The 16,794-nt window shown below is 29.2% G+C and overlaps 1 protein-coding gene across 1 annotated transcript; it reads left to right on the top strand.

The window, feature by feature from the left end:
- Positions 1–5,595: 5,595 nt before the first annotated feature.
- Positions 5,596–6,921, top strand: LOC116017008 (protein LIGHT-DEPENDENT SHORT HYPOCOTYLS 4-like). The gene has a single exon (XM_031257503.1). The coding sequence runs from the start codon at positions 6,062–6,064 to the stop codon at positions 6,674–6,676; it is 615 nt and encodes a 204-aa protein (XP_031113363.1). The 5' UTR covers positions 5,596–6,061; the 3' UTR covers positions 6,677–6,921.
- Positions 6,922–16,794: the final 9,873 nt, after the last annotated feature.

A 16,794-nucleotide genomic window follows, 5' to 3' on the forward strand; every position in this document is an offset into this window, starting at 1 on the left:
ATATATATATATATATATATATATATATATATATATATATATATATATATATATATATATATATATATATATATATTGGGGTTAAATTATATATATAAAAATATATTAGATATAAAATGTAATATATAATAATTAAATATTAAATATAAATATTATTATATATATATATATATAGGCTAGGCCTGCGGGCTTGTAGGCTAGGCTTTTAAATATAGGCCTAGGCCTATTTAACTAAATAGGCTTCTAATTAGGCCTAGGCCTGGCCTTTTTATTAAATAGGCTAGGTCCTAAGTAGGCCAGGCCGTAGGCCCTTATGAAGGGGCCTGGCCTATTCCCACCCCTATATTTGTGCCCAACAAGTATTTTCTATAATGAAATTCTTTATTCCTCATATTGAACTCTTTCGTATTTAATTTAAAATTGAGGGTTAAAATTGTAAAAATAGAAACATTTACTTTGTTGTATTAAAAATTGTGCAAAAAGTAAATGAGACAGGGAATTCATGAAAGAAGAAATACTTCTTCGTATAACATTTTTTTTTTGTTTGCAAAAGTAACTTTATAACTTTTCAAAACTTATTTTGATTCTTGACAGGACTCTTGAGAAATGTGTCGAACAATTTTTTTATAAAGAAATTTTGTATTCCTCATATGAACTTTTCGTATTTACTTTAAAAATTGAGGAGATACATTATAAATATAGTAATATATATTTTGTTGTATTAAAAATCGTGCAACGAATAAATCAGACGAAGAATTGGGGAAAAAAGGAATACCTTTTCAAAAAAAATCGTATTTTGTCTTCGAAAGTAATTTACAGCTTTTCAGAACTTTTTTGACTCGTGACGTTAGAAATCTTGAAGAATGTGCCCAACAACAATTCTCTGTAAAGAACTTCTTTATTCCTCATATTGAACTCTTCTGTATTTACATTAAAATTGAGGGGTAAAATTTTAAAAATAGTAACATTGATTATAATGCACTAAAAATCATGTGAAAAGTAAATCCGACAGGGAATTCAGAAAAGAAGGAATACCTTTTTTGTAAAACATATTGTTTTGTCTTCGAAAGTAACTTTACAGCTTTTCAAAACTTATTTTGACTCTAGATGTCAGGACTCTTGAGGATTGTGCTCAACAAGTATTTTCTATAATGAAATTCTTTATTCCTCATACTGAATTCTTTCTTATTTACTTTAAAATTGAGGGTTAAAATTGTAGAAATAGAAACATTTACTTTATTGCAGTAAAAATCATGAGAAAAGTAAATCTGACAAGAAATTCTGGAAAGAATGAATACTTTTTTTGGTAAAAAATATTATTTTGCCTTCGAAAGTAACTATATATCTCTTCAAAACTTTTTTTGCCTCTTGATGTCAGGACTTTTTAGGATTGTGCCCAACAAGTATTTTCTATAAACAAATTCTTTATTCCTCACACTAAACTCTTCCATATTTACTTTAAAATTGAGGGGTGAAATTTTAAAAATAGTAACATTGATTTCATTGCACTAAAAATCATGCGAAAAGTAAGTCAAACAGGGAATTCGGGGAAAGAAGGAATACCTTTTTTGAAAAAAAAACATATTATTTTGTCTTCGAAAGTAACTTTACAGCTTTCCAAAACTTATTTTGACTCTAGATGTCAGGACTCTTGAGGATTGTGCCCAACAAGTATTTTAAATAATGAAATTCTTTATTCCTCATATTAAAATCTTTCGTATTTATTTTAAAATTGAGGGGTAAAATTATAAATATAGAAACGTTTTCTTTGTTGTATTAAAAATTGTGCAAAAAGTAAATCAGATAGGAAATACATGAAAGAAGAAACACTTCTTGGTATAATGTCTTTTTTTGTATGCAAAAGTAGATTTATAGCTTTTCAGAACTTATTTTGATTCTTAATGTCAGGATTCTTGAGAAATGTGTCGAACAACGTTTTTTTATAAAGAAATTTTGTATTCCTCATACTGAACTTTTTCGTATTTACTTTAAAAATTGAGGGGTAATATTATAAAAATATTAACATTTATTTTGTTGTATTAAAAATCGTGCAACGAGCGGGCGAAGAAGGAATACCTTTTTTAAATAACATAGTATTTTGTCTCCAAAATTAATTTACAGCTTTTCAGAACTTTTTTTGACTCGTGATGTTAGAAATCTTGAAAAATGTGTCCAACAACAATTTTCTGTAAAAAAAATTCATTATTTCTTATATTGATCTCTTCTGTATTTACTTTAAAATCGAGTGGTAAAATTGTAAAACATATTAACATTTACCTTAATTTGTTGAATTAAAAACCATGCAAAAGAAAAAAAAAAAGTAAATTAGACCATAAATTCGGGAAAGAAGAAATACATATTTGATATAAATTATTTTTTCTCCAACAACTATATTTTTAATAAACAAATTAGGCCATTAATTTGGCGTACTCTTGATGTTAGGAGTCTTGAGAAATGTGCCCAACAACTATATTTTTAATAAAGAAATTTGTTATTCCGATACTGAGGTCTTTCGTATTTACTTTAAAATTGAGGGGTAAATTTCAAAAATAGTAACAATTACATTGTTGTAATAAAAATTTTGCAATAAGTAGATCGGACAAGGAATTCAGGAAATAAAGAATACATTTTTGATATAACATACGGAGTATTATTTTTTCTCTGAAAGTAACTTGACAGCGTTTCGGAACTTCTTTTGACTCTTGATGTCAGGAGTTTTGAGGAATGTGCCCAACAACTATTTTTTATAAAGAAATTCTTTATTTCTCATTATGAACTCTTCCGTATTTACTTCAAAATCATTACATTTAGGAAAATACCCACATAAAGAGAGTAGAATTGTGAGTACATATAGTAGAACTCTTTATTTATTTATTTATTTTATCTCCAAAAGTAACTTTATAGCTTTTCAAAACTTATTTTGTCTATTGATGTCAAAAGTCTTGATGAATGTGCCCAACAACTATTTTTCTATAAACAAATTATTTATTCCTCACACTAAAATCTTATGTATTTACTTTAAAATTGAGGGGTGAAATTGTAAAAATAGTAACATTTACTTTATTGCACTAAAAATCATGCGAAAAGTAAATCAAACAGGGAATTCGAGGAAAGAAGGAATACCTTTTTTGTAAAACATATTATTATTTTTTTGAGTACTATTGACTCTGTTACAATGTAGTATCTGTTCATAGCTACTTTCTCAACCTACTGAAGCACAAAGAGTCAATAGTTGCTTCCACTAAGGCTCGAACCCACTACCATCTAAGTGAGAGTGTAAAACATATTATTTTGTCTTCGAAAGTAACTTTACAGCTTTTCAGAACTTATTTTGACTCTTGATGTCAGGACTCTTGAGGATTGTGCCCAACAAGCATTTTCTATAATGAAATTCTTTATTCCTCATACTGAACTCTTTCTTATTTATTATTTTAAAATTGAGGGTTAAAATTGTAGAAATAGAAACATTTACTTTATTGCACTAAAAATCATGCAAAAAGTAAATCAGACAGGAAATCCTGGAAAGAATGAATACTTTTTACTGTAAAACATATTATTTTGTCTTCGAAAGTAAGTGTACATCTTTTCAAAACTTTTTTGACTCTTGATGTCAGAACTTTTGAGGATTGTTCCCAACAAGTATTTTCTATAAACAAATTCTTTATTCCTCACACTAAACTCTTCCATATTTACTTTAAAATTGAGGGGTGAAATTTTAAAAATAGTAACATTGATTTTATTACACTAAAAATCATGCGAAAAGTAAGTCAAACAGGGAATTCGGGGAAAGAAGAAATACTTTTTTTGTAAAACATATTATTTTGTCTTCGAAAGTAACTTTACAGCTTTTCAAAACTTATTTTGACTCTAGATGTTAGGACTCTTGAGGATTGTGCCCAACAAGTATTATTTTGTTTTATTAAATAGTAACATTTATTTTGTTGTATTAAAAATCGTGCAACGAGCGGGCAAAGAAGGAATACCTTTTTAATAAAGAAATTCGGGAAAGAAGAAATACATATTTGATATAAATTATTTTTTTCTCCAACAACTATATTTTTAATAAACAAATTAGACCATTAATTTGGCGTACTCTTGATCTCAGGAGTCTTGAGAAATGTGCCCAACAACTATATTTTTAATAAAGAAATTTGTTATTCCAATAAAGAGGTCTTTCGTATTTACTTTAAAATTATGGGGTAAATTTCAAAAAATAGTAACAATTACATTGTTGTAATAAAAATTTTGCAATAAGTAAATCAGGCAAGGAATTCGGAAAATAAAGAATACATTTTTGATATAACATTCAGTATATATGTGTAGCATTAAATGTTATATAAAATCTAGATTTGTGAATAAAATATTAATAGTTTAAGTAGTTTTGTTGGTTGGATTCCAAGTTTGGTAATAAAATGTGTATGATTATAGGTGCAAATCTCATTACCAACATTTTTCTTTATCTTCACTTGTTTATTTTATCTCTTTAGTCTACTTTTATGAATCATTTAATTAACAAATTAAATGCTCTTTTAGTCGAATTTTTATGAATCATTTAATTAATGTAGTATGCAAGTTTATATTATACTTCATTGTATTCGAGATAATTTTTTTTAAAAAAAAATATTAATTTGATCTAATTAAAAAATTAAATTAAAAATTAAAAAAAAATTATGAATATAGGGTTATTCAAATTGTTTTATCTAACTGATTATATTTCATATTTTGTCATAAATATTTTCACTTTTTTCTCCCACTCAAGTATATTTTTGGCACCGACTCTAACTATCCTGTAATCTATAAAAAAAAATTTCTATTGTAATTTATAATGTATTTTTTATTCTAACTTTGTTATGACTGTTTGATATTTTTTAATTGACATTTCTATCGACGTCATTTAAACTCCGTCCTCACTCAAATAATTTTCTTGCTTCGTCCCTGACCGGACAAGTATGTTAAAAGGTTATGCTAGACGATCTATCAAGATCTACTAAAATCAATACTATGTTATATGTTGTAATAATAATCAAATGACTTCTGCTGGCGTATAAAAAATTTTTTAACACCACCGGCATTTAGATTTGTTTGCACAATGATCTTCTCTGGTGAAATTTTCTAGATGTGATATGTTGACTAAAACTTAAACAAATAAACTCTAAATTTTATTTAGACCTTTACAAATTATCATATCAAATGTAATACTTGCAATAGAGATTTGGGAATTCCAACTTTTTTAAATTTACACAATATTAATATCATCAAAATTTAAAGAACATTATTCATAACAAAAAATAATAATAATAATTTTGAATGAAACATATTTAATTAGCAATAATATTACATATAATTACATGTAATATATTTAGGTTCACATAATATTATTAACATTTGTATAGACAAATTAAATATAATATATCTAATGGTTAGTATATTTTGCAAATCCTCTAAAATGGGCCCACCATAATATTTTACTTTATTTTTTGAAATGACCAACCAAATAATTTGTGATAAATCTTTAAATGAAGAAAAAAAAAAACATATTCTAGTCTGGTATTATATATAGCTAGGTGATAACACCTTTTTTTGCTGTCTCCATCCATCACCTCCATCTCACTGTCAAAATGCTCCTTACCACTTTCCATTTTCACAAAAAAGCCCTAACTGTTCTCCCATCACTCTAACCTGTTACTCTACCATTTTCAATATTATTGCAGACCAAAAACCACTGTTTCTGTCCCTTTTTAATTATGGGAGAAACAATTCACCCAGTCCCTTCAAACATACATTTTTAGTAAACAAAAAACCATCATAAAAGCGCCTTCAAATAATGTTTTCTAGGACTGATCAAACATAGGCCGGCTCTTCCTCAAAACTGTGAATAAAGAAAGCCCTTCATCATCCTAGCCTTTCTTCTTCAATTCCCCTAAGCTTTCATTTTGCTGGGGTTATGAAAGTATGAAACCCTAGTTATATATGATGTTTTGTTTTGTTTTGTGTGTTTAAGAATCATAAGTGTGTTTAGGGGGAAAAAGAAAAAAAACCCAGAAAAAAAGACGAGATTTTGATGGATTCATTGAAACGAGAAGTGGATTTATCTAAAAATATGGCAATCAACGCTCCCATGGCGAATACCACCACAATGATGATGTCATCGGCTTCGTCATCGGCGGCGTCGTCGGCGGCGGCTATCTCCCCGACCACGGCGGCGGCTACCCTAAGCCGGTACGAGAATCAGAAGCGGCGCGACTGGAACACGTTCGGGCAGTACCTGCGGAACCACCGGCCGCCGCTCTCGCTGTCGCGCTGCAGCGGCGCGCACGTGCTGGAATTCCTGCGCTACCTCGACCAGTTCGGAAAAACTAAGGTTCACACCCCGGTCTGTCCCTTTTTCGGCCACCCCAATCCGCCGGCTCCCTGTCCTTGCCCGCTCCGCCAAGCCTGGGGCAGCCTGGACGCCCTCATCGGCCGGCTCCGAGCCGCGTACGAGGAAAACGGAGGCAAGCCGGAAGCCAACCCCTTCGGCGCCCGAGCCGTCCGGCTTTACCTTCGTGAAGTCCGAGATTCCCAAGCCAAAGCCCGCGGAATCAGCTACGAGAAGAAGAAGCGAAAGAAGCCGCCAAGCCAGCCGCAATCCTCCTCTCCAGCTGCGGCTTTGCCTCCATCAGCCGCCGCCACTTAAACTCTCTTTTGGATCGATCTATGATATGATGATTTGAAAAAAGGTTAAGTTACTACTACTTCATATGTAAGTTCCTAAACAATTTCAATTCCCAGATTTTTAGCAGTAATACCTGTATGTATGTATGTACTATATATGTGTAATGTGTTGGTCCAAAATTGAAGCTGTGAATAGTGGCAGCTTGAGTTAGACTTGGAATTTCATGATGATGACTATATAAATTGGAGTATTTTGTTGTGTATTCATCTGTTGGATGGGCTTTTTTTTTTTTAGGAAAAAAAAAAAGATCTTGTGTTGAGTAAGATTGTATGTACTGAGTAATATACACTACCAGATCTTGTGCTGCAAATCATCAGAGTTTGGCTAAAAAGAAACCCTGTTTTTAGTATTTGGTGTGTCCTTTTTGCTGATGACACACACACATACACTGATGTTTTTGTGTTTATTTAGTTTAGTGAAATTAAGGTATTAGGTTTGAGAGAGATGGCTAGAGACTAGAGAGTGGTCTTGTAATAAAGATCACTACTTGTCAGCTTTACCTTCTTCACCACTGTCTGTTTTATCAAATCATCTTTTAGTCTTTTACTAACTTCTCTCAGTCTTCTTCTCTCTAGTTTCAGTCACACCACCACTTTCTTGTTTCTTTGTGCTGCATTTCCTTGTTCTTGAAAATCTCCAAAACTTGGTTATTTGCATTCACTTGTAATCTAGTCCGACATAACACCATGACACTGAAATGGAAGTATTCAAACTTTAATAAACACTTTTGTTTTCTTTTCATAAATAAATCCCGTTGGTCAGACTTAGTAACCACAAGATTACAAGTTTCCAACATTTTAGTCTTCTTGATTCTTCTTGATTTAAACCGATCAACTGTGACTCTGTGAGTAACCTAAGTTCTACAAGGTTGTTACAAGTTCCACTCCTAACAATAGCAGCATATTATTCTTCTTGATTTAAACCAATTTGCTATAGATGACTTAAGTTGCCGACTATAATTACAAGGTGGATAATGATTGCTAGTTTCTCTTACTAGTCAAATATGTTTAAATTGCATTCTATTAACACCCATGTGAATAGTATTGGGGTAAAATAATAGTGTATATGATAGTACATACTTATACTATAGATATATAGTAAAAGATAATTATAAATGTGTCTTGTGTTCAGTGAAGTAGTTTTCATTACTTTATGATATCTTATTATATAAACTCGTCCTTTACCTTATTACAATGAGATGGGATTGGAGGTCTCTTCTGCACAATTTGGTAAGTTGTTCAGTCCATTCTGCATAGCTTTTTCTTGAGCACCTATATTTATAAGCTCTAATATTATGATTGCTATTACTCCAAATTTTTAGTTTTTTTTTTCAAATTTTATCTCATTCTACGTTTTTAAATTAGAGAAATATACAAATGAATACAAATTTTGTTTATATTTCTTCCATTTTTATTTTTTAGAATAAAAAATAAAATTTTTTCTAATTACTAAATGCATCACATGTGTACATACTTGACTAATGAAATACGGAGTAATATATTCAAAAATAGGTCTATTCTAGTTTCAAGAAGAGAATAGCTTTTTTATTTAAAACCTAGAGAGTCCAATTTTAGTTAACATAGACAAAAGTACACATAGTTCACATATGCATGCCTCATTAGGATCTCTCATCCACTTTCTCTTGATGGAATTTATGATTGTTTGAAACCTCATTGGGATGATTGTCGGCTCGAGTTTAGTTCACTGATTCAGTATATATGCAGTATTTGGTAGAAGAGATCAGACTAAGGTTTGAAACTCAGCGACAGTGTAAAAATTATGTTTAAAGTGGACAAATTCTTTATACGCACCGACAATTGATCCTGTCAAATACTTTGTCGGGTTGGGGATAGAAGGAATTTATGATTGTTTTTGTGATTAGTGAATCAAATCAATGGGACAATAATGTAGTATACTCCGTTGGATTAGTAATGGCGCCATATTTATTGTGACAACATTATTTATTAGGGAAATCCATCTACCATTTCCAGCTTGTGTCACCTCAAATCTCAGATGTTCCCCAAATAGGGGATAGCAATAAATTAGTCAGGTGTCTGGCATTAACTACTGTAACTGTAGACCGCCCATATATATAGATGCAAATTCTCATAATTCAAGACCAAGGCCATTCACCTTGTCCACTTTTATTTGGTATAGAGTACAAATCCCCAACACCCTAACTATTTTGTTTGTCACAGTACAGTGTGCCTTTTCAAGCATGTTTGGTTCACCCCCACGTTGGTTAACAATAAAATATTGTTGGAATTGGACAATTGGTCAGTTGACTTAATAATCACAAGATTTTAAGTTTGACTCTTTGTAAGATCGAGTCTATTGATCTTTTTTGTTTGAAGTCTCAGTTAGCTATGAACAATTTACTGTGCTGATTAGGGTCATAGAGCAAGGTAATGACAGTAGGTTTTTCCGTAAGTAAAAAAAAATAAATATTTTTGGGTAAAAATTATATTTACTACTTGCTTGTTAAAAACTATTATGCTTATTATATTAAGGTATCTAACAAAATTATCACATTCAATAAACAGTTATTGCATTATTTTGAGTTAAGTTTATTGACAATTTTAATTGATTCAAAATAGGTTTAAATTCTCCTATGTGTATATGTTCTAAATGGTTTATGGTTAAATTGAAAGAAAAATTATTTTTTCATAGTGTATTCTTCAAATTGAAAGAATATGTGAGTGTGAATTAGTATATAAAGTTTTCGATCATTCACTTTATGCAAGTGTAAAATATGCTATTAGAATACACTATTTTTTTTGTTGTAACTATTAGAATACACTTTAATAAGCATATATACGTGCTATGAGTCTATTTTAAGGAAATGGGCTTGACATGTGATTTATCTTACCCGATCTTGTTGTGTATAGTCTTTTTATTATAACATATATGTACTTGTTTATTATATGCTTGGATTAATTGTGACTAGCATATAATAGAACATGTTATATATATATATATATATATATATATATATATGTATATGATCAAATGAGAACAAATTTTTATTAGAAGAGAAATAAGAATCAATCTCAGTTTTATATCTGGAAAAAATTGAATGGATCTGATCAAATTTTTTAAACAAATAATGCGGTGCTATTTTCATAATTATCACCAACTTATTATGAAAACTTGAACACTAAAATCTGGAGTTAATACCCAATATAGTTCGCGACTATAGTGATTTTACTCAATTTAGTCCTAAACAACTTTTTGTGTTCAATTTAGTCATCAACTTTGGTGGTTTTATCCAATTTAGTCATTTGTTAAAAATTCTGTTAGTGGACGCTTAGAAATAGGGTTCTAATGGTAATTTCTCATCCTTCATCTCAAAATGGGATGATTCCTTCTTCTTCCCCTTATTAAAATCCATGCAAAAATGTAAATCTTTGTACCCAAATATTTATTCACTATGTATTTATTTATTTATGGTTGAAGTTAATTTGGTACGAAAATTTGCATTTTTGCGTGGATCTTAATAAGGGGAAGAAGAATGAATCATCCCAAATGGGATGAAGGATAAGAAATTATCATTAAGACCCTCTTTTTAATAGTCAACTAATAGAATTTCTAACAAAAGACTAAATTGTGTAAAATCATCAAAGTCGATGACTAAATTGAGCACAAAAAGTCATTTAGAACTAAATTGAGTAAAACCAATATAGTCGAGGACTATATTCGGTATTAAATCCTAAAATCTGCAATTCTGAGACTTTTTAGGCTTGCACATTTAATATTACCATTTTGCACATTTAGTATTAATATTTTGCATATTTAGTTTTTAAAGATTTCACTTGTAAAAATGCGAAAGTGCATTGCACTAAGGGTTTCGATTTTAGAGTTTTTTGATTGAGCTTTTTATTTTATTTGGTTTAGTGGTTAACTTTTTACTACTTAAAGTCTAACATTTACGGTTTAGATTTAAAATTTAGCTTTGTCATTGATTTTATAAAAGTTACCAAGTTTGGATATTTAGTTGTTAAAGATAGCATATTTAAGTATTCAAGTTTGCATAGTAAAATTGATGATAATTACGAAAATGTCACTGTATTTTTTTAATCTGATCACACACGCGCGCGCACACACACACACACACACGTATATGTCCATAATCAAGTGAGAATTGTGGACAAATCCAAAACATTGATCTAATAGATCTAATGGGTAAAAATAAACAAAACTTTGTAACATTTATTAAATTGACCCCGCTCATTTTATATTTTTGTAATATTTATGAAAATGACCTTACTCATTTTTTACTTGATTTCTCATCCATCAGATCTTGCAGATCAATGGTTTAAATTTTGTCCACAAGTTCTCACCAGGAGAATGGTTCTCATATGATTAGGATTATATATATATATATATATATATATATATATATATATATATATATAAAAGATTTTAAAATGTCTTAATTTCATGTTAATCAAAAGTATATGTAATTGTCAAATACTAAATTAAATGTTATATATGTTATCAAAAATATAAATACTCACTAACAAGTAATTGGTCTTTAATTTTCTAGCAATATGGCAATATAATGTTAGGGTTTTGAATGATTGAATCATATATATGTCTGGTTATCCTATATAAATTTTTAATATTACTTTTTTTGCAGCCTTTTTGGCTTATCATGATGAAATATGATTGTTTGTCTGCATAAAGCCCGTAAGCTATGTTTGCAGAAATCAAACGTACCCTGTAAACCTTTTTTTAAAAAAAATTACAATAAAAACATTTAAATAAGTATAAATAAATAAAATTGAAACAAAAATGTGGAATTAAGATGGTGTTTGGTTGGAGGGAAGAAATTAGGTGGGAAATAAATTGCAATTCCATGGAAAAAGAATAATGTGGGAATAAAGTAGAGTGTAAATTTCAGTGTTTGGTTTGTAAGAATAAAATTACTAGGAATTTCACTTCCAATGTTTGGTATACATGGAAATTGAAAGGGAATAAGTACATTCGTTATATGGTGGACCATGGTCACAAAACGATGTAATTTCAGTAAGTGGGAGAAATGATGACCGTTAGTCGTAACAAATCTCCGTAACTGATACTACAGTTCATCTCAAAAGATACTGTCTCATATTTGCTTTTATATTATCGAATGAAACTGTAGTTATATCGAAAAGGAACTGCATTTGCGTTGAACTGATATTGAATAACAGTTTCCCATTTTTGGGTACTACAGTTCTATCGAAAAAGAACTGCAGTTGTGTTGAACTGATACTGAATAACAGTTTCACATTTTTGGGTGTATATTGTTCAATGAAACTGTAGTTGTATCGAAATGATATTGTAGTTGTGTTGAAAGGAAACTGAATAACAATTTCACATATTTGAGTGTATAATGTCGAATGAAACTGCAGTTATATCGAAAAGGAACTGCAGTTGTGTTGAAAGGGAACTACAGTTGCGTGAAACGGAGATGGTTTCAGCCGTTTGTTTTCATTAATGAAAACGACGTCGTTTTAATGCGCGGTCCACAATAAAATTTGCGGAATAAGTAGTATAAAGTTGAAAATGCCCATTATCTAAATCTAAAAACGTAATAAGTTTCAATCCAGGTTATAACATTGGTTTATGTCCTTTTTTTTTTGTTAATTTTTGTTTTACCTTATGCTATAAAAGTTGTAATAAATAATTTTTTGGACAACAATATCTCTACCATTATAACTTCTGTTATCTTTCACATTATAATTACCATGCAAATGCATACACAATATTTTTTATTACATTCTTCAATGGTAGGTTTGAATTCATTTAGATTTTAATTAAATATTACCATAGTTATATTTAGTAATTTATCATTTCTATAATTCTTACTTCAATAATATTAATATAAACCCTACAATTATAAATAAATAAATAAATAAATATATATATATATATATATATATATATATATATATAAATATATATATATATATATATATATATATATATATATATAGGTATACACTATTATTTAAAAAAAATTAATATAACTAAGATTTTAACATTAAGTATTAATATTGGGCATATATCTTTGCACATCGCGCAACAAGAAATACAATGAAAAATGAGGAATTATGGTAAGCTAAAAATTTTGAAATGTAATATGATTTATATATTAGTCTCGAAATCAATTAGATACAAATTATACTGCCGAAAAAAATTATTCTTTAGTTATAATTATAATAATATTATACATTATGTATATATGTATATACAGGATTTTATATATATATACATATATTAATTGCATAGAAGAAGATAATGAGAATTACGATACTAATTACTAAAAAATAAAAATTAGGTAATTATATTAGTAATTAATTATTAAGTTAAGTATTTATAAAAAAAAATTTAAAAAAAAGGTAAGTATAATTTATTTTGAGCTAATAATATTTACCTTAAGTATAAACATATGTATATAGATTATCATAAAAATGACACAAAGAAGGTGATGAGAATTACCATAAATAATTATTAGGTAATAATATTAATAATAATTATTAATTATTTTGGGATGTATATAGTGTTATAGCTTTGTGTGTGTGTACACTTTTTTTATACATTCGTAGTTCTAAAAATATTTCTTTGGATTTTTTTAAATAAATAAGATATGATATTATTAAATTCAAATAATTAAAAATAATGTGTCCGTAGTACCAAAGATTTTATAATTGACTTAAAAATTAATTATTAATTTTATTGTTGAATACAAATTTACAATTATTAAACATTAAAAAGATGGTAGCATGGCAACATACAACATTTTTTTGTACTTTCTTTGTTATTATTATTATTATTATTATTATTATTATTATTATTATGTAATTATATTATGATGTAATGTAAAAGCGATATCACTTTTAAAATGAGAGCTTATTAGACGAATATACAAAAAATAGTGAAGATATTACAAATTTGATGATGTGGAAGTGTACATGTTTTTAAAGTGAAAGAGTATTGCAAGAATAAAGACAGCTTAATTATTCTTAGGGGATGTTTGGTTGGATGGAAAACACTTTCTATGAAAAAGGTTTTTCTAAAAGTAGAGGAAAATGTTGTTTTATGTTATTTGGTTGGATGAAAAACATTTTTCCATTAGAAAATGAGTTCCTCAAAGTTGATAAAAATGAATTCTTTGCAAAGGGTTGGATTTTGTTTTTTCGCAATGCTTGGGATAAAAATAGCATGACTTGATCATTTTACCCTTATGAAAGTTTCTTTATTACATATGCACATATTTATTCATTCAAGTACTCAAAAAATTATTTATTCATTCATCTTTTAAGGGCATATTAGTCTTTATATTCATTATTCACCACCTTTCTAAACCCAACCAAACATCTTTTTCACCAACCAAATAATGGAATCCATTATTCTAAAATTTATTTTTTACATAAAATTTCAATTACATTTCTCTTCAAATATTTTTTAACCAACCAAACATGCTGTCAGTGGTTTAAATTTTCCAAATATAGGACATAGAAGCAAGTCCTCCAAAGGAGAAAAATCAAAAGATAAGCCTCAAAATAATTGTTGAAGGAATAAAATATTATTCTCATACCTAAAAATCACACATTTCATACTTATTATAACTTTTTGAATTAAACATGTAACCTAAAATCTTTTATGTGGTAGTGACGATGAATTTTTTATCCAAAGAAAGTCAAAAGAGGTTTTTGGTTTGTGTGATGTGCCAAAACAAAAGTGACAGTGTCTGGCGCTAAGGTACAAAAAATGGTACGTAGTGTTGTTATGTCAACCAAAGAAAGCAAAATCTTTAGTTTACATTTTAACATTAGCGAGCACAGAGAATCAGGTGAATGTGTCGTTTTCATCAACTTTTCCCCCCTCTCACTAAAACTCACATTATTTTTTTTTTCTTTTTATATATGTTAAATTTTCTAACTTAGATAAGACTAATCTAGGAATGATGATTATGATTTAATTTGAATCGAGTCGGATCGAGAACCCGTGAAATCGTCGATTTTGGTTAGTAATTACACCCTCTAATTTTACCCACGAAGTTAATTAGGCTCCAAACTTTTGAAACATCAACATATTAATTTAGTGTATCAATGTCAAAAAACCTAATGGTGACCTGCAATAGCAAGTCAATAATATACAAACGGAGCGCCAACGCCTTTTCGGAGAAAAACGGCAAGGCGCGACCAATAGGTTGCCCGAGAAGGAGACCAAACTGATCGCCTTCTCCGTCAACTGGAGAAGGCGACCAGTACAGTTGGTCACCATCTCCAGTTGAAGAGAAGCGGCCAAACCGATTGCCTTCTCCGTCAACTGGAGAAGGCAACAAGGCAACCAATTTGGTTGCCTTTTCTAGCAACATAAATGTTGGTTGCATCTTGCCTTTTTTTACGAAGGTCAGTCATAAAATCGTTGAAACTCTGCCGGACTTGTCGGTGTATTATTGACCTACTATTGCAAGTCACTATTAGGTTTTTGGGCCTTGTTGCACTAAATTAATATATTGATGTGTTTAATTGTAACTTTCAAAAGTTTGAGAGACTAATTGACTTTATAGATAAAATTAGAAGATATATATATTTGACTTTTTCCTTTATTATATATTATATGCTAAAAATTGTGAATTTGTCCATTCTAATTTTAACAATACTTTATATAATTAGATCAAAGAATTAAGTATACCATTGTCCATACATGCATATCTGATCTGTCCTGATATTATTATGGGTCCAGTACATAAAAACTAAAAAACATGTAGATTTATATACACACGCATGTATGTATTTGTATTAAAAGATTAAAAAAAAAGTAGGATGTAGGGTAGGAAAAACTTTATGTCAAATCAAATGAGTGAGGGTGAGGCAAACTGATAGTTGTGAACAGTGAGTGAATGGATTCTGGTACATATTGGTTTACGGTACGTGTTTTTGTATAAACCAATCACTCCCCACTCACTCCCTGTTTACAACTTGCAGTTTGCCTCACCCTCACTCATTTGATTTGACATAAAGTTTTTCCTACCCTACCACACCACTTTTTTTTTTTTTTTTTTATCATTAAATACAAATGCATACATGCGTGTGTATACATATTGATGTTTTTACTGTACCTATGACATGGTTGTAATAGGCGCCTAGATGCTAGTCTACCGTTCAACTAGTGCTTAGCCGACAATTTATAAAAACACAAAAAAATAGTGTATAAGTGGTGTATATCATATTATATATATATATATATATCTTACTTCTCTTATTTATATAAATTTATAATTTTAAAAAATTAACAAGGTCGTCTTGCTCGAGTTAACTCGGATAACTCTGTCGAGTTGGGCGAGTTAACTTGACCGAGTTAGGCGCTAGGTGGCCGCCTAAGGAGCAATTCGCCTCGGCCTAGGGGCGTCTAGCGCCTAAATGGCCGATTTTTGCAACAAGCGACCCATAATATCGAGTAGTTATTTATAATGTGGTAATTACAAACTAGTTGATTTGGAAATTATAATATTTCAAGTCTAATTCATTGTGTAAGTTGTTTATAGACTTTAATTTTTTAGTTTGAACAAGTCAGCGTTTATGAGTAATCTAAACTGTCTTAAATGATCCTTTGTTGGCTAGGTTTAATTTACAAGTCTAGCTTTATCTAGAATTGACCCATAATATCAAAAAAGTTATGTATAATGTGGTAATTACAGTCGAGCTTGTCAGATAGTTCTCTGGTTTAGTAATCATAATATTTCAAGTTTTACTCACGGTAAGAGCTGTTTATCGGCACTTCTTGATTATATTTGAGACAGTCAACTATGAGCAACCTATGTTTGTTGATTCTGTGAGATCTTTTGTTGGCTATAGTCACAAGTTAAACTTCACCAAGAACGCACTTTTGAGTAATTATTGTGAACTTATCGTGAATCAAATAAAACTTATTTATGAAATACTTAATCATATAAATTATGATTAGCATCTATTAGTATTAATAGTATCAAATATAACATATAACATTATATATATATATATATATATATATATATATATATATATATATATATATATATATATATATATATATATATATATATATAT

The sequence above is a fragment of the Ipomoea triloba genome, chromosome 4, assembly GCF_003576645.1.
Source record: "Ipomoea triloba cultivar NCNSP0323 chromosome 4, ASM357664v1".
NCBI classification, from domain to species: Eukaryota; Viridiplantae; Streptophyta; class Magnoliopsida; order Solanales; family Convolvulaceae; genus Ipomoea; species Ipomoea triloba.

Excerpts from the sequence above, each read along its gene's own strand:
- LOC116017008 (XM_031257503.1), top strand. The coding sequence starts at position 6,062 with ATGGATTCATTGAAACGAGAAGTGGATTTATCTAAAAATATGGCAATC.